The sequence below is a fragment of the Colias croceus genome, chromosome 27 (genome assembly GCF_905220415.1).
Source record: "Colias croceus chromosome 27, ilColCroc2.1".
Classification (NCBI taxonomy): domain Eukaryota; kingdom Metazoa; phylum Arthropoda; class Insecta; order Lepidoptera; family Pieridae; genus Colias; species Colias croceus.
This window is the reverse complement of record NC_059563.1, coordinates 6,641,421-6,667,400: the sequence shown is the minus strand read 5'-3', so window position 1 is coordinate 6,667,400 and position 25,980 is coordinate 6,641,421. Positions and strand designations below refer to the sequence as shown.

Sequence of the window (25,980 nt, the reverse complement as noted above, 5' to 3'; positions counted from 1 at the left end):
TGTACCGCTTTTCTAATGTGAGCATTTTGTCTATGAAAACATAATCTTAAACGATAGCTCACGTGCTAGTGGCAAAGTTGGGCGGGTTGCTAATGTTATGGGTGTTCACTGTTCATATTATAGAGTTTTAAGAAAAAAAAGTGCGTCTAGAATTGTACTCAGCGTATGCAGAACTATAACCTCCTTTCAGCTTAGTATACCAACAGTAGGACACCCTGTAGATCTAAAATACCTAGTATAGAGTTCTTTCTTCAATATTCAATTGTGTATTCTTTCAAAAAATATCTTCAAATTGCTATAAAAACAACCATTCCATACTGTACACAAATATCACCCAATCTAATAATAACATTATTATTTTTTTATTCCTTTGACCTATATTATATCTATTGACAACGTAACAGCCGTTTACCTTGTGAACACTGACGAACAGATAAAAAAAACTAACTTCAAACCACTTTTTACAGCATGCAAGGTTGAACGGTGACCATAGCATTGATAAAAGATTGATAAAGATTCATTTAATATTATTATTTAATTGAAAATTATCAAACCCTATAAAATTATTGATTTTTAAATATTCTTCCGGTATTAGATAGCCCATTCATCGAGGATAGCTATAAGCTATATATCATCACGCTAAGACCAACAGGAGCGGAGCCACGCGGGTGAAAACGTGAAACGCAGCTAGTCTACAATATTAGCATAGTAAATCTCCCAGTATAGTAACCATCAAGTTTCCAAATTAAGATTGTCTAATGTCTATAAATTTTTACCTATATATAAGCTTCGAACCAGTTGCTTGATGCCTAACTGTACCTTTGTCTAGAATCTAGAATCTAAATAATTTAGATTTGTCCCTGTTCTTTGTTATGGATAAAATCGGATAGCTAATTACCATTTTTTTAAATTCTTTCACAAATATAAAGCTACATGATGCTTATTTCGAAAGAATACGCTCTATAACGTTACATTTTACTAAATGAGCAAACAAAATAAAGGAATAATTGTATAAATATATTCATAAATGGCTATTATCATAACAACCGATTAACAACCTTGGCCCTTAAACTTTATCTTGATTTCCTTTCCTATACCTTAATAATTACTACCATCCTACCAAATAACTCGCTACAGTCAAAAAGGAACTTTCTCCCTTAATAAAAAGGTTCATTTTCCTGTATGATTGACCTGATTAATGAGTAACAAAAAATCAAATTTACACAGCATAAACAAAAATGCACTTTCTCTCCTTGTACAAAGGTTGAAATTCCTTCATGACCTGAATATGTAATGACTAAGAAAAAATCTAAGTTCGTAATGGACATTGATAAGGTCCACCAGGGTCGGGCTGAGGTCAACAGGTCGACTGTATACCTGTCTCAATTAACGTTAGAGCCATTATAATTTGATTTTTTAACGGCCAAATTATGTTACTTTGGTCATTTAAAATTATATCCTACTAGTTTCTTAGTTTTAACGACAAATCTTATTATTAAAGGCTTACTTTGGTCATCTTAAAATGTATCCTATACTTCGAGTTACGAGTCTGCTAAAATATTAAACGTGATAATTTGTGAGGTTGGATGTATGTTACTCTTTCACAGAAAATCCGTGCGTGTACTATAAGTGTACACACGTAAGATGTGAAACTTCTTTATGACCTTATTTTTCAAAAAATAATTTACTATATGCAACTTTACAGAAATACGTCGAATCACGCGTGGTAGGGATAAGAAAAAGATGGCGCGTAACGGATAAATGTCACGCGTAACGAAAAAATGTTACACTAAACTTCATTTCACCAGTGGCGTAGCTATCATATGGCCAGGTGGTGCAGTGCACCAGGGCCCCGGAGCTCAGGGGGCCCTCAAACCTCAGCTTTGAAAAAAAAAAAATTAATATATTTTGGATCAGCGATAAGCTCTGCTTAACGGTAGTGAGACCAATTCGCCACCCATCAACTTTTTAATGAAACTTTCATTCGCTCTTGCCTTGCATGAGTTCTCATTTATGATATTTGTGGCGATGTTTTCAACTTTCTGGGGTCTGGGACGTACTACAATAGTTGACACTAGGTGTGTCGCTGACTGTTGTAATTCGTAATTCCCTACTACCAGCCTTATTTCATCAAGTATAACCACTAATGCTATGATTTCTATTCCGCACATCCATCCATCTGGCACCAAATTCTGCTAGAACTCATTTTCGCTAAAAAAAATTCCGATGACAAAATATGTATTCGATACCGGTTGCACCACAACGGTAACCGTATAATCTATGATAGCTCTCAACATGATCGACAACAAAAAATAACAACGTTATTCTAAACTCAAATTCAAATTGACAAATGAGCTACTTCACGGAAAAAAAGAAACAGTAAATATCGCAGTGTAAACTGCTTAAACAACGGGGTACCCACTTCATTTTACAGTGGAACACAGAATTTTCCTGTCCAAACTGAGATTTTAACAGTTACACTGGATTGTTTACAGTTCGATACACTAAATTCATCAATGTTTCCAGTAAAATAGTGTTCAACTGTCAAAATTAGATGACATCACCGATTTTCATACTGTTCGCAGCAGCAACGGTTACAGTGTTAAGGGTACCATTCACAGGCGCACCCATCCGCTGGATTTGTAGCTGGCGACAAGTCCGCGTACAAATCTGCGTGTGTATGTGTAGTTGTGCGCGGCTCGCGGCTCGGCGCGGCGCTCGCCGTCTGGAGACGAATAGTGATAGACGTGTAGTGTGTGGGCGATGACGGATTTGTCCACGGATTGGTACGGCTCGGGGCTCGGCTCGCGGCGCGTGTAGTGAATGCCGGGCTTTACAGTATTGACTACCCTCTCAAACACCGAACGGCCTGTGATCAGTTTCAGAAGAAATATTGCGATATAATTGGACCCAATTTCTCGCTCTAATTTCTTAATGTGTATCATCTGATTCTCCCTCAACTGATGGAGACGTGGTCTATTCGCCAGCTTTGCAAAGAAATTAAAACAAAATTTGGCGTGCTCGAATGTGACCTTACGGAAGTGTATACAGCGATGCTACTGTTTCATACAATTCCTGTTACTTCCGCGGTAGCAGAAAGATCTTTCAGTAAACTGAAGATTATAAAAAATTAAAGCGCGCAAGAGATTGTGAATTGGGCGGGGAATTCTGTTAAAAATCGTTTTTTCCATTAATTAATCTCATCTGTATAATAAATATTCGATATTGTCATGTGCGTCGTTATTTATTTATTCCCTTTTTCTTCTATTAAACCTTCTATTAAACACATGGAGAGTCTAATAGAGACGACGTATGGATTTAGCCTACTAGAGATAAGTTCACTAACTGTTTTCTATTCTTATTCTTATCAATAATTTTGAAGGCAAATAATATAAGTTCAAACTACGCGGAAAGAGGGGAGGAGGAGGGCCCGATTCTTTCCCTATGCACCAGGGCCCTTGTCCCCCTAGCTACGCCACTGCATTTCACTTCAAAAAACTGTACTTAACAGATATAGATTACCTGTATTAGTAGATATTTACTTCAAATAGAACAAGTGTGTACGATTCACCTGAAATAATTTACGGAAAAATAGACAATTTAAATTATTACGGAAGCATTCAATAGTTCCCGTTTTTGCAATACCTATTTTGAACATTTACAAAATGTGCTACTCGGCTCCTATTGACTCGTAGCGTTTTTGCCTGCCTTTCTCGATAAATAGACTATCCAACACAAAAACATTCGAACCTGCAGTTTCCGAGATTAGCGCGTTCAACCAAACAATACTCTTTAGCTATTAATATTAATTTAAAGCTATAAACAATGAGGTCACCGAACATTTCATAATATTATATTTATTAATAGTTTCGTATTTAATTACTCGACTGTACTAAAAGAAGTGTAATGATGTCATGGTTGGAATGACCACAGAATAAATATGTATGTCGTCTAGATTTAAAAGCTGTTCTAATAAGAGTCTAGGCTGTGCTCGTTATTTGAATATGATATTTGAGTTTGAGTTAAAAACTTAGTGCATTTGCATATTTACCAGATTTGTGTTAATACTTTGTTAATAAGAGTGACTTAAGTTTGAGTTTAAGTTTCATAATTATTTTATTCTAGCTTTAGCAATAGCTTTACGTTTTATTTTGAGTATTTTAAAATTTTTGAATTTAAGTTTCCGGCATACTTTTAATTGTTATTTTGCGCCATATAAAAGAGCGTTTTCACACGTGCGCGACACATGCGTTTTTAGGTCAACTGCACACATGCGGGTCGTGTGTTTGTAATTAATCCATTATCGTGGTACCACCCTAATGGATATATTTAATTCGTTACGTATTAACTATTTATTAACTTTAAATTATACTTCGATTAGTGATATCCCTAATCTAAATTATATAATCGAGTTATATTAGTGATTGAAATAAATATGAGATATTTAAATTTCTCTGTAAAAGGCGGAATAAAATCTGCCATCAGAAAACATCAGACGATCAAATAATAAGAAATAATATATTATGTATTATCACTAGCTGTTTGCCGCGGCTTCACTCGCGTGGCCTTATAAATTTTACAAATAATCATAGTAACTATCTGGCATGCTAAATGGTATATGGATCGGTCCATTAGTTTGGGTTGTGCGTGGATAGATCCTTTGCATTTTATATATGTATTAAAAAGATGTATTATTCCTACCATTTTTTATCACAAGTAAACCCGTAGCGAGTATTTAGTATACAATATAACAGCTATACCTACCTTTAAGTATTTGCCAATGTAACACACTATATCCGTTTAACTCCTATATATATATTAAAGGTATTTTACAGCTAACAAACATACAACAATGAATCCACTTAAAACGTATTAAAAACTTACCACAATCCCTGTATCCACGGTCCTCTGCGCGGTCATAGCCGCCGCGTACCCCACCTCGTCGCCCAAACGCACGCCGCGCTCCTCCGCGACGCGCGTCGCGAGCGTTACCGCTGCGGTGACGCGCGGCTGTGTGACGCACACCTTATGCCCGACTTCGTGGAGATACTGCGAATGAAATGTAAACTATTGCAAATTGTTTATAAACTAATCTAAAATACAGGCCCAACCGTTATGATGAGTTATGACGGAATAAACAGATATTATACAGGCAGCTAAACTATTATCACAGTCTACTAAAACCTATAATATTTATAGTGTGCTATAATTATACAGTATTTCAAGAGAAGAGTGAACCGGTATATTAGGGCGCGTACCAAATTAGACCGCATCTTAGCTTTCCATCAGGCGAAATTGTGGTCAAGCACTTCCCTATCTAGAATATAAAAAAGCTATTAATTATTATTATTTGACTATATGTTCGCTTTATTGCTATGGGATACCTATTTAATATCTCATAATAAATATATATATATTACTTTAACGTTACAAACAATCAATTTATTAACCTTTCGTGTTACAGTATAAGCGGTCTCGAATCTTTGAGATTTGAATTGGGTTTTGAATATTTTTTTAAATTATGTTTTGCAATAATTCAAAAGTTATTTCAAAATAAAAATTAGTCTTTGAATCCAGTACCGAAGACACACCGACAACTCCCGAAGCGTCACCCGGACGCGTGTGACGTCATAATGTTAGTTTTCACTCATTGCAGTTGATAGAAAAACGTATGTAACATTTATAGTGACCAGTCGTGGCGCGTTTATAGTCACGTGATTTTAATTTAATTTTCATCAATTTTTAATTGCTTATAATTAATTGAAAAAAAAAATTTTTGGAGTTTTGTGCATTAAATATCGATATAATTAATAATAAAGTTTTAAAATACATAAAAAATCAATATTTTTTTATTATTCAAATACCCAATTTTTGTGATGATTCATTCTGAAATCTCATCCATTGAGCTATCTGCACTTGATATTAATATTGTATGACTCACTCACTATCTCAAAACACATTTCCCTTTGATAATTATAAATTATTTGCGTTTTATTTTCAGTTACTCATTACTGAACTGATTTAGAAATTAATTTTAAATTGAATTTTGTACGGAAAATGAAATAAACTCAAAACGTAAAATCTTCACTTGTGTGTCTACACTCTACAGGAGTCGGTCACATACAAATATGTGATCGACTCCTGTAGACACGATTTTATTTTAAAACGCTCTCTAAACGGCAGATTTACGGGACAGCTAGTCTATTATAATACACTAGCTTACCGCCCGCGGCTTCGTCCGCTTTTTCTAAAACCTAATAAATTATATATAGAATATAAAACCTTCCTCTTGAATCACTCTATCTATTAAAAAAATCGCATCAAAATCCGTTACGTAGTTTTTAAAAAATTTAAGCATACAAAGAGACATAGGGACAGAGAAAGCGACTTTGTTTTATATTATGTAGTGATTTCTATAACAATTAACATTCCATATCCCTTGCTTAACAATGTACAAACAATGTTTTCATAGAAGCTAACATGTACACAATCACATACAACTTGAAATAATTATTGAAACAGTCCATTGTTTTTTACAGAGACGGATTTAGGGTCTCATATTAAAATAAACACAAGTAACATTTTTTTTTTTCTACATTGTAAGATTTTAAAATACTGACAAAAACGCGTAGAAGTTTACTGAGATAGCTACGATATCAATTTTAAATATCAATTTTTAAAGAATAGAAAATAAAACGATTTCGCCATTCCGAGACGACGCGACGCGCGTCGCTTGAGCAATCTAATTTCTTCTTCTCTTTCGGTTTTATATATCTTATGGACACCTCTATACTATAGATATATTTCCTCACGTTTGATTTATCAGCAGCAATTGGAAGTTTTAATTTAATCAACATCTAGACTAAACAATGTCTCTAAGTCATTGTGATGTGTTCCAATTATTGTCGTGTTGAATAATATAACAAACAGTTTTTGAATGCGTTAAAAAGTATTTCTTCAAGATTATTTCTCAAGAAACATTGATTTAGGAATTAGGACGTAATAGATAAACAAACGATCTTCTACAAAAACGCTACGTTTACAAAACTCCCACATTTCTTAGAACATCGGATAAAAATATACAAAAGTAAAGATATCCTTGAAATAAATGTTTTTTCTTTCTTTCTTTCTTTATATGATTCTACAAGCGGGAGCGAAAATGTATTAAATAGCGATGTAATAAGAATGAGCATGTACCTAAGTTTTATAAAATTTAATTGTAATATACAAAAATAAAATGCACGCCATGATTCAAGTCCGGCCCTGTCTTCAAATTTAAGATTCCATATCACATTATATTTAATCTCCACTTGAGAACACGATATCAACACACTCACATCTTATCCTTATCAAAGTAACAGAAAATTGTTTTATTATGATTAATAATAATCGATTACTCGTATTATTTACAGGAATAAGAAAAAAACCCAATCTATACTTGTATACTATAGTAATGATTAAGGGCCCTTAGTAGGTGAACAGTGAACACGGAAAAATGGACTGTTTTCTATGAGCTATAATTGAAAATATTGAGGTTTTTTCGCACTGAAATTTCTAATATGTACAGAACTTATGTGTGATGGGATGACTGTTTCCAAAACACGATTGGAAAAATTTTGCTCGATAAAAAAAAATCCTGAAGTTACCTCTAAAATATCATATAAATGCTCATAACAACCGTATTTTACGATAATAATTCATATAAAATCACAATTACATAGGCATTTACCTTCTCGATTTCGTGACTGTTTTAGATTTAGAAAATACTAACTATTTTCATTCACTTTTTGATAAAAATGTGAATGGCGCTTACGATTTTTAGTTTCGAGCACGTTGATTCCATACTAAACGCGGACCCCCTCACCGCTTACCTCAGGCCCGAATAGCTGAATTTTCGCTGACCGCCTAACCCCCCTTAAGGAAAATGACGAAATTTTGGTAGTTGTTAATAACAGCTAATTAAATTAATTAAATATAATTTTAATTAACAAATATTATCCATACTAGATAACACAAGAGGTACATTTGAAATCAATATTGAAATTAAATAAATAATAATGATATTTCCTCGTGAGTCGTGACCATAGAAATCTAAATAACAAGACACTCTATGGTCGTGACTTTATCCGCCACGCGGGAAAAAATATGTTAAAATAAAAATAACTGCGTTAAAAACAACCGACTTCAAAAACGCAAAAGTAAAAAATAAAATAGATTATAGTTACGCAGTTATTTTTATTTAATACTTTCTAGTGTATTTTTTTTTTTCAACACGAATCAAACGAGCCCAAACTCGATAAAGTTGAGTCAATATATTACTGAGTTCCTATGGCCACCTTCCGATTCCATCATCAAATCAGCTTTATGTCATGGTAATGCTTCATCGCTATCCAATTTACATACGTATACGAAAGGAGAATGGCAAACTCCCATAGGACTCTGGGCCTGATCGTTACACTAAGGTTACACTGATGATTTATGGGTGATTAAATAGATAAAAATATACAGACTCTATGAATATAATAATTATAGATCTTTTCTATGGGATAGCAGAGATATTGGGATATTGATTAAGATCAATTTTGAATATAACGTTACTAAGGCCCTTCTGCCATTAGGTACGATACTTCTAGAATACCATACTCGCGTAGAATACTACTTAGATATTTGCTGGCTACCCGATGCTCGCATATTATGCGACTGAAAAATGACTAAATTCATCATTATTGTGCCTCGTTTTTGTGGACCGACGTTATAATAATAATAATTCATTTATTTATTGCAACAACAGTTACGTCGTTATGTCGAGCAATCAGCTATTCCAGTGACGAAGAAGCTCTTGCAGTTTTTCTTTTTTATAGAAATAGAAGATGCCAACGTAAGAGTAAGAAGTACTGGATTCACCATATATTGAAAGAAACATAAATTGTAGAGTTTTTGTAGACGAACGAGAACTACAACATGATGATTAGATATTTTTATCTTTCTAACGAAGAGATACGCGCGAGAGTCGAGACGCGATGCAAAAGCGACCGACACGGTGAGTAGTGCTATACTAGTCGCGGACGTGTAGGATACCAGTAGCGTAGTGTGCGAGCCTACATCTAGTGCGACTAGTCTCCGAGACTTGCAGGATACTTGAATCGCCTATGCGTATCGTAATGGGAGAAAGGCCTAAAACTTCACTCAAATGTCAAACAACAAACATAAACAAATCACTCATAAGTTCATAACTGACACAATTATGATTAATAAAATTTGACATTTTATTAATGGCCAGCTACCTAAATAAAAATGTTATTATTATTATTGATTAAGTAAAACATGTTTATATTTTATAGAATGATCTAAATAAATTAAGATATGTGTTAAAAATAAGTTAGTTTTGCTTCTGATTTATAAAGCATTTGAATTCAATAAAATTAAAAATAAAATATAGACATTCATTCGTATTAATCGATATATTCGACTTTTTTACTCCTGACAACACTGACCGGTAAGACCGGTAGTCATGGAAATCTAAATAACAATGCCGGTAGTGAACACATTATCTTTTTTTTCAAAGATTTGTTTTCCCATAGAATCAGAAGTAAATATTTTACCAAGAATTACTAAAAATAACATAATGAATTTTAAATATATTATGATTTCTGTAACAGTTAGGCCCAGTTTCGCCATTCTCCTTTCAGCTCAATCGGTTTCCGGGAAGTGAATCAAAGTTACTTGCAACATTTACAAATACAGACAAAAAGTCATAAAATAAAAACTACAAGGCCTATCCGAATAAAATTTTTATGGGACCAATTCGACACCATCCCGCATCGAACAAAAAAGGAATCACGTAAATCGGTTCAGAAACCTCCGAGTAATCGGTGTACATACATAAAAAAATATCGGCCGAATTCATAACCACCTCCTTTTTTTGAAGTCGGTTAAAAACAGGTGTATTTTGATGACTATAATATTTTAATCTAATCAATTATTGTGCTATTTGTATTTAAAACAATTATATTTATCTGATTAAAATAACAGTACCTATAACAATGATTGATCAATGTAATTAGAGTTTCCTCATACATTTTTCATACACATGTTATTGTGCGGTATTTTTAAAAATTATTCTTTTTTGTACAAGGATTACTCTTATAAAATAATTGAAAATAAAAGATCCCTTGCCAAAGTTAATCGTACAAATGCCGGCCTTATGGCTCACAGACATCTCTGCCAGACAACGTCATAGGTAGTTAAAAATATTGGCTTTTAATAATCACTTACAAAAGTTTACATATTATGTAAAAAGGTTTTATCTTTAGAGTTCATTTTACTAAATAGTTACTACGTGTAGTTTGATCGTAGATATATATGACAAATTTACAGACATTACAGATTACAGTGTTTGAAAAAAAATATCATGCTGAGTCAGACAGATCGATAAATATGTCAATACTAGATTTCCGCCCGCGGCTTCGCCCGCGTTTGCAAAGAAAACCCGCATAGTTCCCGTTTCCGTGGGATTTCCGGGATAAAAACTATCCTATGTGTTAATCCAAGTTACCCTCTATATGTGTGCTAAATTTCATTGTAATCGGTTCAGTAGTTTTTACGTGAAAGAGTAACAAACATCCATACATCCATGCATCCATACATCCATACAAACTTTCGCCTTTATAATATATATTAGATATTAGATAATAAATAAAATACGGCAAATATCGACGATCATTTGTTGGGCCAACATTGCCCATTGGTGAAGAGTTCCTGATACATCGCTTATAAGTCAACTAGCATTCTATAATACATATTTAAACGGCGCACGCGCAGAAAGCACCTCTCGTAACTGGAGCGATGCGGTTGTGGTAATAAGGCTATATCTATTCATTTACGACTACGCTGCGACTACGCTGCGACTATGTTGCGACTACGATGCGATATTATTTAGATAAAAAAAAATATAATTTAGACAGCAATATTTATAATTCATCATTGTGTATGTAGAGAATGACAACATATTTTAATCGTACGAAGTGACAATTATTGTAAGCTATTGCATAGCTTCTATCGCGGGCCTTGAGCGCGGGGACCGAATCGAGAAATTCCGTAACGAAAAAACCTCACGCTCCCCACTCCGACGGGCTCGGAGGTGTGGCTTGCAAGGCATGCTTTGCAGTTTGCAATAGCTTTACCGCGGCAGTCCCCGAGTGCCACACGTCTTTTTTTCTTTCTATAAACTATTTATTATCATTTATCACACACTATACTTATGTAATAGGCTGTGCCCCGCGGTTTTACTCGCATTGCTCCGCTCCTATTATTAGGTCTGGTGATAAAATTATTATAGCTTTCCTCGACAAATGAACAATCTAATAGTGAAATAATTTTTCAAATCAGACCCATAGTTCCTGAGATTAGTCATTCAAACAAACAAAGCCATCAGCTTTATGATATTGGTGTAGATGTAACCTTCAAATAAATTCAAGCAATTGCCAGACATCAAATTATGCATGCGCTAACTTAATTTAATATTTACACGAATATGTTGTTTTCTCAATTCATACTAAAATTGGATCAATATGCCGAAGCAAAATGAACCATATTCAAACGAATTAAAGTACAAATTCATCCAACTATTTACAGGCTTTGAATATTTAGATGGATCGCCTTTTATTTCTTGAAAACGATGGAGTTATACAAGTTGTATTCCTCCTTTATTAATTAATAATTATTATACTACTTATATTAGGTAATAATGTAGATTACGAATTTAAAACAGATGTGAAATATCCCCATACCGTACCCAAAGGGGACACAACTTTTTGTTAAATATGTACATCATTACATGTATTTTATTTTCTTCCTAAATGCAAAGATTACTAACTGTATCTGTTTGCGCTTATCTCCGAAACGGTTACACCAATTCCGTCAGACCTTTCACCTAGATAACCTTTACCATAACTTTTTAACCTACTTTTATCCAAAAAAACATTATTTTTCTACTAAAATCTAACTAATAAGTTAATCAAAAATAATAATTATAAAATTTAAATATTAGCACGCGACATCGTGACGTCACATGGCACCACCGATCGTACGATGTCCAGAATTTAGATAAATATTCATGTCGCGGGCCACAGCGGAAACTGGTTTTTTGTAAAATGTCAATCTATTTAAAGCTAGGTTCCACTAATGGTGTACAGAGTTAGAGAAGTATTTTTGAATGTTTAGTATTTTTAGTGAATAAACTCTATGGGAATAATTGATAGGTACTACCGATTTCTATAAAAAAAAATGTGTGCGTGTACTAGAGTAGGTACACACGTAAGAAGTGAAACTTAGGGATAAGAAAAAGTTGGCGCGTAACGCAAAAATGTCACGCCTACGGCGCAACGCAAAAATGTCACGCCTAAGGCGTAACGCAAAAATGTCACGCCTACAGCGTAACGCAAAAATGTTACACTAAATTTTTGCCCAACCCCGATAAAGAAGTTTCACTTCAATAAATATATATTTTCTTTGGTAGAAATACATAAAACTCTATAACACTCAGCATAAAATATATTTTATACATTGATATACAAAAAAGACACTAATTAGAAACAGTACATTAATAAGGTTTCTTTTTTAGTTTACGATTGAAAAGAAAGCAAGTTTGAAACTAGACGACTGTCTAGACTAGAATATAAATAAGCAGGTTAATCTGTGTGTCTTAATAATAAAGAACGAATGACTAAAGATAATAATATTATGCTTAATCTTCTTCACAGAATAGTACTGGACAAGAAGAATTTACTCGAAGTTGTGTAAAAATAAAAATGTGTGCATGTACAGTGTACGCACGTACACATAAGAAGTGAAACTTTTTTATAACCTATTTTTCAAAAAATAATTTACTATACATGCAACTTTACAAAAATACGTCGAATCACGCGTGGTAGGGATAAGAAAAAGATGGCGCGTAACGGAAAAATGTCACGCGTAACGAAAAAATGATGCACTAAAATTTTTTCCGACCCCGATAAAGAAGTTTCACTTCAAAAACTGAGAGATGAAATTTAAAAATAGAATTAAAAAAATATAAAACAACAATATAAACACATAAACGTGGCCACGTGTATCGCAAGATTTCACTCGTCGCAGAATCGGCATACTTCTTTATCATGAGACATAAACTACGCTCATTAATAGTATCATAACATTAAATAAACACTAAATATCCATACTAATATTATAAATGCGAAAGCAACTCTGTCTGTCTGTCTGTGACTCAATCACGCCTAAACTACTGAACCAATTTGCATGAAATTTGGTATGGAGATAGTTTGATACCCGAGAAAGGACATAGGCTACCTTTTATTGCGAAGGGCGAAGCCGGGGCCGACCACTAGTTCACAATAAAGCAAATTTTGATATTATAAAGTTGAAGAATTTGTTTTATAGAATGATCTAATCTCAGGAGCTATTCTCTCATTATAATAATTTAGTTATTGCGACCTTAAAAGTTGTGAAACTCGTGTGTTATAAATAAATATTTAACCACGAATATTCATAATTATATTGTTAGGAGGTAAGTCGTTACTCGTTACAATATAAACGTACCTTGTTTACCGCATAGAGTTTAGTAAACTATAATTTTAAACACAAATCATTATCATACAAAAGCCGTACCAACCACAACTTCACATTTGCATAAAATTTCACTTATTTTATATTCTTCTCAATTAATATTGTTAATAGTGGCACTGGAAATTGTACAGTATTATCCAATTTGTACAGATTTCTTTAGATATTAGAATTAATTATTATAATATGTAGGGTCAAAACTTTTGGGCCGCGCCTGGTCGGTCATTGACACACTTTTATGACATGTTGCATCACTAATTCTTTTCTTTCGTTTTAATCATTTGAAAAAAATATCGTACGAGTGCACATTGATTTTTACGTGTTTTTACTTAGGGCTGATTTTTCAATCCTTGGTTAAAACTTATTCGTCGAATAAAGTATTAAAGTATCTTTTCATAAATGTATTCTAATTGCCCGTATTTGACAGTTTACAGGTAACATTTTAATATTATTGAACGGCTAAGTTTTAACTGTGGTTTTAACAAAGGATTGAAAAATCAGCCCTTAATGTAATTTAAAGATTTAAAAAATAACATTATTCCGGTGTAAGTTTTCACTCCTGCCGCTTATGGTGCGATCAATAAATTGTTCAATTTATTTCAGTTCAAACAATAGTGGGCACATGCTACTCAACATATAAATAAAACGTGCTACAGCCGTTAAAAATAACACAAAAAATAATGCGTGATAGTCCCTCTAGTGCGTAACTTCTCTGATTATAATTTCTTTGCATATCGTCGAAGTGGAATTGTTGAAAATTACAACTTCTTTTGATATTATTAAACAAATATTCTTACAAAAATAATTTGAAACCTTTCAAAACTATCCTAAAGTACCTAGGTACTATTCTCTTTAATCGGGAACATAAAAATTTGAAAAATATGCGCATTACCGGGCGATTGTTACCAACTGAATTATTTAATAATTATTAGATACTTTTATAAACATGTCTGGTGATAAAAAATCGTGTACAAAAATTATCTAATTCACAAAACGCCAAAACATCTCTCGACAACCGTTACACTTGTTATTTTAAAATTTAAATTTAAACATAAAATTGAGATATTCGAGACGAATAATAAAAAAATGTCGTGTGGTTTTATGAAACCACGGTAAAAGTGAAACTTTTTTTCACACTATAGAAATTTAACTAAAAATTATTATCGTATTTGTACGATAATTATCGTACGTATCGTGCGTCAAGCGACATGCGCTACACAGACCAAAATGTTTGAGACGATGTAATAAAAGTTTCACTTTAAAAATGTTAATTATAAATTATGGTTACTTGAATTCAAGTATTAAAGTCTATTCTAAAACAATGCACAATACCACAATAGTACGGTATTGAGAATGCTGCGGCACAACAGAGAAATCGGATTTTTTAAACAACACCCGTATGTCTTGTAATTAATAAAATCATGAATACTTTAATAAGTTTTTGTACTTTTTCAAACAGTTCAAATTTGATCAAATTAAAATTCTTTAATAACATGAACACATAATACATTAATTGTACTTGCACGTACATTATTGTTTACAAACTTAAAGTGGTCTTTGGACCACTTGAAGTTAACGACTTGTTACTCATGTACCTATTACTCATGTATTTTATATAAAGAACAATCTAAAAGATTAGATAATACATATTTCAATTATTTTATATTAACGGGTTTTTCCCCATTTACCAAAAGGGGAAACTCCAGAGGAGTTCCCGGAATCAGTTGTTGAGATTAAATAAGTACCTACATGTACAGCAAGAGTACAAATATTTATAAAACATAATTGTTTGGATTTCTTTCCGAGAAAGATACTTATAGCAGCACATTTTAGTTAACCTTGGTAGGAATACAATCAAAAATAATGAATTTAGGAAAGTTTTGTTTTGACTATCTAATGCTCTAAGTCCCTAGACTATCTTTTGGCCATCGCGATCGCTGTGTTTATGACTTTGTTTGAGTCTAATACTATTTTTAATCAAATTTATCAATAAACGAAATAACATAGGTGACAAGTTATTGTGTTGAGTTATCATAAAATATGTATAGATTATTGCACATGAACAAAGTCACGCGCTTTAATAAGTTCAAGAGAGGGCGGAAAGCGTAGGCGTAGTAATCCCAACTGTACATTCTATTATTGTTACTTTTATACCTTTGTAAACCAATTTATTTAAATTTAATTTTGTGCTTGTTTATCAATCACGTGCCAATGATTTGACACGTTATAGAATAATTGAAATGTAGACGTGTCAGATATAAAATTATGTGTAAATTAATTATATAATAAATATATAATTATATTCATAATTATAGTTAGGTCAAACACCTGTATTGTGACTTATGACTGAACTATATATCTGCAATTAAAATACTGTTTATAGTTAAATTATAAATATCAAAATCAAATTAAATATATTATTAATTCAGAGTTCAGACTATTGTATTTTAAACTGGGATACTAGTAGGTACAAATTAATGGGGATAAATGAAAAGCCAGAATTATGTAAATAGGTATATTCATCTTTAAACACATCTTCATTTGAACATGAATCAACAATATTGCATATGAATAAAATATGAACTTAAAACGAAAACTAAACAATTATCATAAATACAATTGTTTTCAAACCTGTGACACCCCAAAACGCCAAATTTTTTATACAATTAATTATTAAATAAAAAAAGACCTGTGTCACTCGGGGACTGCCGCGGTAAAGCTATTGCATAGCATGCCTTCAAGCCACACCTCCGTGCCTGTCGGAGTGGGGAGCGTGAGGTTTTTTCGTTACGGAATTTCTGGATTCGGTCCCCGCGCTCAAGGCCCGCGATAGAAGCTATGCAATAGCTTAAAATTATACATGGCTGGTATGAGTCAATAAGGTTTTAATATCTGTACAAAAATTGTCCTTTGAATGAATTTAAACACTTTTAATTACATATTTACTATAAACAAACATACATACTACCTACATTGTTACGTTTTGATTGTGGTACATTTTGTACGAATTTTTATATTTCTTGAGACATCGTAAATATTGTAACATCATTGTTACATATAAAATGACTGAAGATGCCTTAATAATAAACATGTACCTAATTATGAATTTACTCGTCTGTAGTGTCGATTATCAACTGGGTGTCACACTTTGAGCTTCACTGTCACACATACAATTAAGTAAAATCTACCCGTTAACATATAAATCACAGATCGTACTAACGTTATGTATTTTTATATGAAATACAGTAATACCTTTGGGATGGATAGGGATTATAGCAGTTAACAGTATGGTGAAATTACATAACAGTACAAAAAAGTATTAAGAAAGGGTCCAGAAGCAACAAATTAACATCAAGAAGAGCCTAGTATTTTCTGACCTCGTGTAAGTTAATTTGACACAAGGAGTGGTTCGCAAAAGTAACAAATTATAATCCACTAAATCTACTATCTGCCTTCTGTGCTGTGTGTTTGTGATTTGCTTCATTCGGGATCGAACCCGCATGATGAAAGACGTTAACTACTAATCCCTTGAGGAAGCTGGAAGGCACGCTTACATTCAGAGGAACTAAAAAACCTTTCGTTCGATATTCACTTGGACCCGAATTTTACCTGCTATTTTATAATAGGCTATAAAAATCTATTTGGGATCCCGTCACAAAAAGTTTGAGAAATTGCACATACCTTTGCCTATTTTAAACTAGATCAGTTATTATTTCCATCGGATGGGCCAAGATTGATGCGATTTTTTGTACTTTTTTAAATCACTTATCGATACGTCAGTTTATTGATAACATTTTTTTGTTAATTACATAGTTTTAAATCACTTTTCAATATTTTTCCTTAATTACGCTAACGAAAAGGAATTATTCAAGGTATTATTATATTTGAATACAAATCGTTAAATGCATAAAATAAAATTTTCTTTAAACATAACACTTAAGTACAAATTACATTTATTTCGATGATATACATTTCTTATATATAAAAATAAGTCGGGTTATCCTTATTGACGCTATAACTCCAGAATACACGAACCGATTTCCACGGTTTTGCATTCTTTGGAAAGGTCTCGAGCTCCGTGAGGTTTATATAGCAAAGAAAAGGTGTCTCTGGTGGCAAAACGGAGTTCGCCCGGTTTGATAGTTTCTTATTTAAAATTACAAAGCAATATTGTTAAATGTATGTAAAGGACTTGATATAAATTTGCGAAAAATACTTTTATGATTTGAAAAATAATAAATTTAATATAATATTATTGTGGACGGACAGATGCTATGGCGAATGTTATGAAATTCGGATAAATAACAATTATAAAAGATATCTCATTTATAGATGAAGACCAACACCTAACATAATATTTCGCTGCCAACTTGTTCAAAGAGGCGTTTCATTAAATCCTACATTATTATACGTTGTCGATTGTTTAACTTTCATAAAAGATACATCAATGTTATTATTAAACGTCGCAGTTTAATAAAAATCCTAGGATATTTATAAAACGGCAGATTTAACCATTTGACTGCAACATATTATGTTATATTATTATTATATTTGATGGTGTTAGAATAACTTTCTCTAACAAATATGATTTGTTTACAATTTGTATTTTCGCTATTTTATTTGAAATTAAGATACAATCGTCCAAATAACTGCAATTTATTAATATATTTACAAACAAAATACATTGACAACTAAATTAAATATATTTTCATCTCTTGATATAACTAACTTATTTATATTAATTTTATTATAATTAACAATGGTATGTGTAACAAAAATGACGACATTTAAACAAATTCTTAATAATTAATTGGAAGAAATATTATTAGCATAGATATTTCATATTTATTTTATTTTCATCTGTCTTCACAAACAACCCCTAAAAACAACAAAATGTTATATTTCTATACCTAAATGTAGAAAGTATATCAGATTGGGTGTTCGTTACTCAAAAACAGCTGAACAGTTTTTGATGAAAATTCACCTTCACATAACTAAAGCATTTATATTATTCTCAAGATGTGTGTACTGTGTCCGTTGTTTGTTGCTATAACGCAAAAACTACTGAACCGATTTCGATGAAATTCGGGAAAATTAATATAAATTATTTAAGTAACTACATTGTTTTTTTGTCGCAATTAAAGGTTGCTTGTGAACTATAACGATAACAATCCTTTCTAACTACATTATTTACCCCCTCTATTGAAACAAATATTTTATACACTTGGCAATTTATTTTCATTATTAAAACATTATAAACCTTAGGTACATAATAGGTAAAATAAATAAATTCGAAATTCTATCCGTCTGTTAAAACAAAACCACAGCTCCGGTTTGGATAAAATTTCTAACGAAGATAGCTCTGAAAACTCAAAGTCATAATTATAGCAAAAAAAATTGCGAAAAAACATACTTTAAAATTATTTTTTTTACTAGACAGTGCTTCTAAAACCTCAGCCATTATCTATACTAATATTATAAAGAGGAAAGGTTTGTAATTATGTATGCATGGTTTTCACGTATAAATTACTGGACCGATTTTAATGAAATTTGGCACAGATAATCTTTAGACCCTGAGAAAGAACATAGGCTACCTTTTATTGCGAAATATGTACCACGGGCGAAGCCGGGGCGGACCGCTAGTAACGGCGTAAACGCTGACATCATATTGTTTTAGGTTTTTACAGTCATACTGATAAGTGATAACTGATATGCACTATTATCAAAGCTTATTGTATTCATTAAAAATAAAAAGCTACTTTTTACACTTTTAAACTTAACTCGACAAATTACCTACACTTAATTGAAACAAAAATTTTTTGAAAAAAAAAATTTTTTTGTTAATAATATGTTTTTAGAATTATTGAAAGCCAGAATATAAATTTTGTAAAGCCCGTACTTTTAGTCTTGGTAATGTGATTAACATCGTTATAAACTTTATCTGAAATAATAAAATATTTATTCCAGAAGCGTGAACACGATTTCAAATTTTATTACTTTTATGCTAGCATTATATCAAAATGTTTAAATCGAGTATATTATTTATTTTCTAAAATACTTATGTACATAACTAACCAATTTAATTGTGTTTTTATGCTCTATGAATTTGTATCGAAACTGAACTTTGATTTTTAATTCGATCATTCATTCTAAAAAAAATTTCAGTGTTTGTTAGTTGTTACTAAGGTCTTTCGAAATGGCTTGACCCTTTTTGTACATGTTTTTCTGCATATTCGGTAGATCTGAGAATAGGTAGTACTTTATTTTACTACCTCTATTATAAAAAGGTCCTAACAGTATCCTGTTACTCGACTCGACAAAAGTTATCACTTTTGTCGAGTCAGCTCGTTCATATAATTGTTCTATTTCAAATTAAGTTTAATTTATATCAGTTGATTAGTTTCGGATATTACCGTCTTATCACAAATAATAAGTATTATGATTAATCGGATAAAATTCACAATATATTGCTGATAATAATTAATTAATCAATTTTAACATAACAACTGGTTTCTAAAAACATGTAAAGACGTGTGACATGTCTATTTACACGTGCATTGTGCATAATAATATTTGAATAGGTGTACAGGCGATGCCTAAGTTTCTTTTTTTTAATAGTTCATTGCCTTATTCATAATTCAAATTACCGAGTGTATAAAACATTTGCCTCAAAAATAGTACCATCTACAAAAATCAGTCATCTTACGGTGCATTTACATCAAACGAGCGAATGCTCATTCTAACCCCACTATGTCAAATTCTTTTAGTGTAAACAGGTAGACGTAGAGCATTATTTCGTTGTTCATAGTGCATTCGAAAAGATTCTATGCAATGTTCTTATACTGAAAAACACTGAACGAGGTTTCTTTTACACTAAAAGATCGCGAAATAATGTTCTTGCTCTAGCTCTAGTCTAGCTCTATGTTCGTTTGATGTAAATGCACCGTTACTATAGTTTTATCAAAATACATCCCATTGTATTGGCACAACGGATTCCTACAGACAATATCACAATATGTTTTATTTTATACAATTTTTCAACAACGATCATTGACATCGACTTGACAAATTAACTTTAACTTATGAACGAAAAGTTCTACTGTCACTTTCTTTCGTTCTCAATAATATGAGACAACAACAACTTTCATTTGGACAGTTTTTGAATTAACAAACATTTGAATTTGGAACGTATTTAAAGATTATCGTTTTTGCGCGAGACAGATAATTTAAAATACTATAGAAATAGCGTTAAAGAGGCCACGACCTCACTAAGAACGTTTAAACAATTACCATTGCCAACATTGTTTTTATAGTTATTTTGACAAGTAGGTGTCAATACATCGTTGCTGTCTGTTATTACAATAACAACAATGCAAGGAAGTTCATTACTCATAAATTATTAAATATGGCCACGTCAAGATCGATAGAAAATATGAGAACCGCATATAGAAAGGCGAATAAGGCAGTTCTTTCAATATCTACCTGAGACTCCGTATAACAGACTTCCTACCATGGACGTATGTTTTACATTGAAACCGAACACTTCCTCTCACAGTCTCACACATCCATACCGTTAACGACAAACGCACGAATGTTTTCCAACAAATACTCGGACCCAGCGGCTGTCACCACCAAAACTATGTACCCGCTGTAGTGGACAGCCTTCAAGAAACACCAAGTCTTATCACAGAACACGGCCAAGGACAGCAGGTGTAAATAACTGTGTGGATTCACAACCCTCCACACACCAGTCGCGATAAAAAACTTACTAGACTTAAACGCCATCTCCCGCCTAAACATATCATAGTCTGCGCTATTTTCAAGCATAGTTTGGTATAAATCTATATATCTATTCCACGCTAAAGAAGATAGAAACATTTGGCCAGAGAAAAGCCCGAGCACCTGGACGATCCTCTGGAAGGACACTTTAGTTTTGTAAGAAATACCTTCAGTCGTGTGATCCTTCTCGATGTCTTCGCTCGAGTTTATTTCCTTCAACTGGTGGTAGGGTAGAGTGCTAACTGGAGTGCCTTTATATCCCCTTCTGGGCGGATTATTCTTTAAATAAAGCAATATACCGACCATCATAAATATTACACCAATTAAATCGCATATACCATCAACCCAGTAACCCAGAGTACCAACTTCTGATCGTTCCCCTTTTATATGCTTTCTCTCCCTTGCTACGTGACCGTCTAAGTCGTCCAAGAACATTCTTATTTGGAATAAAACTATGCCAACGCGCCTGGCAGCCAAATTTTGACAGGTCAGTAACTTTGCGCCTATTAAAGCGATAACGACATGAGAGAACGATATCATGTTTGGCGTTAAGAATAACATTTTCTCGGATATACCGAGCGTCATGTCGAGTATGGAACACAGTGGCCCGTATATGTAATGGTTTATGTGATCGACCATTAGCGCTTTCACGGTCGGGTGACATAAAGGGTTTATTGTGCACGGTATCCAAATTTCGTCCTCATAATTCCGCAGAGGCACAATCGTCTTGTGCGTCGACGATTCTTGCGTGATATTCTCATTATGTTCGAATATATCTAAATTGTATTTCTGTATTCGTAAGTACAGTAAAGTGTCCATATAAAGACAGTATACTACGACGATGAACAATAGTAGAGTTAGGATTTTGCTCGCTTGAGAGGAAGGCCACATCATCTTGATCGTATATAGTTACGGTTACGTTTACGCATGTGCAGATTTATTTCTAGTCAAGGACGCGATTAACACGAGTTATGACTAAAACAAAAACTTGCGGTGCTTCACAGTGGGCGCACAAAAACAAAGATTTACACAATATACAGATTTCGTTCCCATTTAGTAACCCACGCGGGTTATGAAACCCCACACAATCTATTTATAAATCACCATCGAACTTTCGTGGAAACTCGCCGTAAACTAAAAGTTAGACAAGCATTCCAACGGTGAATTATAATATCACATAAACTCGTGGTGCACACAACTTTTTGTCACTATCGCGCGGCGCATTCCAGTCCGAAGCACGAAACTCGTAAAACGAAACCGCATTTTATTATACTTGACTTCGAAAATGTAAAATCGATGTCGAGTCACACAGCGGATAAAATATGAAAACACTCGTATCAATCGGCCCGCACTGTTATTCAACCGCGAACGAGAGGCTTCAACAGTTTATTTAACTGTGCTTGCACGTGAACGTCCAATGTTTACATATATAATATGGATTCGTTAAAAACAACGGACGAACTGCGGTACCACGCGTGCGCACACCACCGCGACTGGCGTCTGAATGACAACCTCTCGAGTCTAAACAACAATAGCCGCTGCTCGGGTTTGCTCCCCTTCAAACATCTGTCAAACGTTGACCTTATAACGCTTTCGGCTAAGCCTGAGATTACGCGCCAATACGGTATTAAATTCATTAAACATTCGCCGTTGCGGAAATTTATCTGTTTCTTAACGACTTGTTTGTGCAGTTGTTAAATTAAATGCTGAATGACAATGCATTTGTTTATTTGGGAGTTACAGTTGCAATAAATTAATTGCTTTCAAGATAAGATTAGATTATCAGTTAATGTAATTGTTATCTTTTAATTAAGTTCAAATAAATTTAATGACGAGATAAACAAAAAAGTTTTAGAACCTCTGAACTTTTTGTTATTTTTTGTTATATTTAAAATTGCTTTTATTTAATTAAATTTTTGAAGTGAAACTTCTTTATCGGGGTTGGAAAAGTGTAACATTTTTTCGTTACGTGCCATCTTTTTCTTATCCCTACCACGCGCGATTCGACGTATTTCTGTAAAGTTGCATATAGTAAATTATTTTTTGAAAAATAAGGTCATAATGAAGTTTCACCTCTTACGCGTGTACTAGTAAACGCACACATTTTTTTATATCTACATATTTATGTTTCGATAACTATGTAGTTTGAAAATCATTTATATACTTATTACCAAATTATAATAATGTTCGTGTTATCGCATCTAGGTAAAATACCTAGTTCAAGATTTCAGTTGTGAAAACAACTCTACCAATTATAGTTTTAATAGTTTATTATTTTTAAAAGATACGTAAGAAAGATATTAATAATTTTCCCCATTTCTAACATATTAAGCTATCTAATATCTAATATATATTATAAAGGCGAAAGTTTGTATGGATGTATGGATGTATCGATGTATGGATGTTTGTTACTCTTTCACGTAAAAACTGCTGAACCGATTACAATGAAAATTAGCACACATATAGAGGGTAACTTGGATTAACACATAGGATAGTTTTTATCCCGGAAATCCCACGGGAACGGGAACTATGCGGGTTTTCCTTTGCAAACGCGGGCGAAGCCGCGGGCGGAAATCTAGTATTATTATAATTTTTGATGTTCCATTGTATATAACGCAACGACTATATTGGCTGAAAACAACAAAACAGTGAAACGTATTAAAATAAAAATTTAAAGCCTTGAAAAATTAGCACTTCACTACCAGCCAAGTAAGTGTAAAATTATTTTGGTATTAGATTCCCATTCATCGAGGAAGGCTATAAACTATAATATCATCACGCTAAAACTAACAGGAGCAGAGCCACGCGGGTGAAACCGCGGGGCGCATCTAGTAATAAAAAAAAAATATGAGCGTTATACAACGAAAAATATTATATGCTAAAGGCACAGAATACATAATACATAGTAATTAGTAGCTAAACGCTACAGAACGGACACTCTCCGCCTCCCGCCAAAATTAAACACTTACCTCACCCCGCACGATCAGACATGTTATGGTACCCATTTCCCCGCAAGGACGATACCAACGACGTCTTTAGACGAAACGCAACGAAGATTGACAACATTAATCAAATTGTATTATTTTGGATTTGTGATTATCGTTTTTCGTAGAAAATGGTTAGATATTGTGCTGTTTACGGATGTATTTCATCAGAAAAACGCGAATTTTTTTTTACGCTAGTCACAAATGTGCCAACCATAAAGAGTTTACACACACATTTGCAGTCTCTACAGTGTGACTGTCAAAACTATAATTTTGTATGGAGTGTCCGGGGTGTGCTAAAGGTCCTACTATTTTTAACTACAGAACCCTAAAAAACAAAACCACTTATAAAATACGTGACTTTACTAATATAAGCGGAGATGTTCCAAATAGGAAGTTGAATGTTTATAAATTTAATTAAGCATGAATTGGAACTTGGAATTATGTACCGAGTTTCTATTATGAAGGTTAATATTATTTTAAATAACATAGTGATGTTATCTAGCTACAAATATTCTAATAGAAGTTATATTTAATGCTATAAAAATAATAAATTTAATTGTTGTTTCAAAATAATCTTGATTGAATGTTATGAGTAACGCTGTGACTAGCTTTTTCTTATCTTAATAATATGTATGTAAAGAACAATGATTTCATTGCTTTCAGTTTAGTTTTGTTTTTGGATAAACTAAAAATTACAAAATAATTTTAATTCCTTAAAAGGAATGAGGAAAAGGCATATTAATGCCCAATTACAGGTTGTATTGCAATACCTGCATAAGGTTACTAATATGTAAAAATGTATTGGTAAGCAATAAATTATTTGAATTTTGAATATATTTCGGCCAAAATTTAGGTAACTTTTAAAAACGGTTAAGATTTGTTTAAGGCCGTGTACGCGGTCCGTGCGCTGTTTGGCTCAAATATGTGATTTTTCAAACCAGATTGTCCATCAACCACTTATCTTACAAACATATGAATTACTAATAATTTTAGGGAATTTTATTGTCTATATAGTTAGTTAAGAGTTTTTTTCAATTAATACAGTATTTGTGAATACCATCAAGATAACTGAGCCGATGATTACTTGATTTCACTTTTAGTGTCAATTTCGAAGCTAAAAATATCTGAAATTGCTGACAGATCTAACACACATTTTTTTTAACTAACTGCAAAAATCCTTATTAAAATAGTTAGTTAAAAGATTTTTTTAATTTGGACTCCTAACTTACGAAATTAAAATCCGAACAATGTGAATTTTTTTAGAAATTATAGTCGACAAAATGATTATTTTCACCAAGATATTTGACTTAGTTGAATATAATTTATACATATTGCAATAAAAGAACGTATTACTTATAAGATAAAATTTAAAAAATCAACTAAGGTACCTCTATTATTTTTCTACAATTTTTTTTAAAGTACTATAAAACACTGCGCGCGACCCGATTAAAATCAGTCGGCAGCGAGCCTTCCCAGAGAGAGGACATGTTGCTCGGCGCTCTCCTGTGGACCTATGCTGTTCATAGTAAAAGGATAGCGCAAGCCGCGATCTATCGTAATAGATCGCGGAGATTTTGACTTGCGTTAAATTGAATAA

At 32.8% G+C, this 25,980-nt stretch overlaps 2 protein-coding genes across 2 annotated transcripts in view; both read right to left on the bottom strand.

The window, feature by feature from the left end:
• Positions 1–25,980, bottom strand: part of LOC123703715 (probable ATP-dependent RNA helicase DHX35) — a 52,293-nt gene that overhangs the window by 25,025 nt on the left and 1,288 nt on the right. Inside the window, exon 3 of the mRNA XM_045651807.1 lies at positions 4,885–5,049. Within this exon, the coding sequence (XP_045507763.1) occupies positions 4,885–5,049 (165 nt within the window). The remainder of the gene's footprint in view (positions 1–4,884; positions 5,050–25,980) is intronic.
• On the bottom strand, positions 20,655–22,911 carry LOC123703716 (ceramide phosphoethanolamine synthase). Its single transcript, XM_045651808.1, has one exon. It carries the CDS (start codon positions 22,288–22,290, stop codon positions 21,175–21,177), a length of 1,116 nt encoding a protein of 371 aa, XP_045507764.1. The 5' UTR covers positions 22,291–22,911; the 3' UTR covers positions 20,655–21,174.

What these genes read in the sequence shown, in the direction of transcription:
- LOC123703716 (XM_045651808.1), bottom strand. Translation starts at nt 22,290, where the DNA reads ATGATGTGGCCTTCCTCTCAAGCGAGCAAAATCCTAACTCTACTATTG.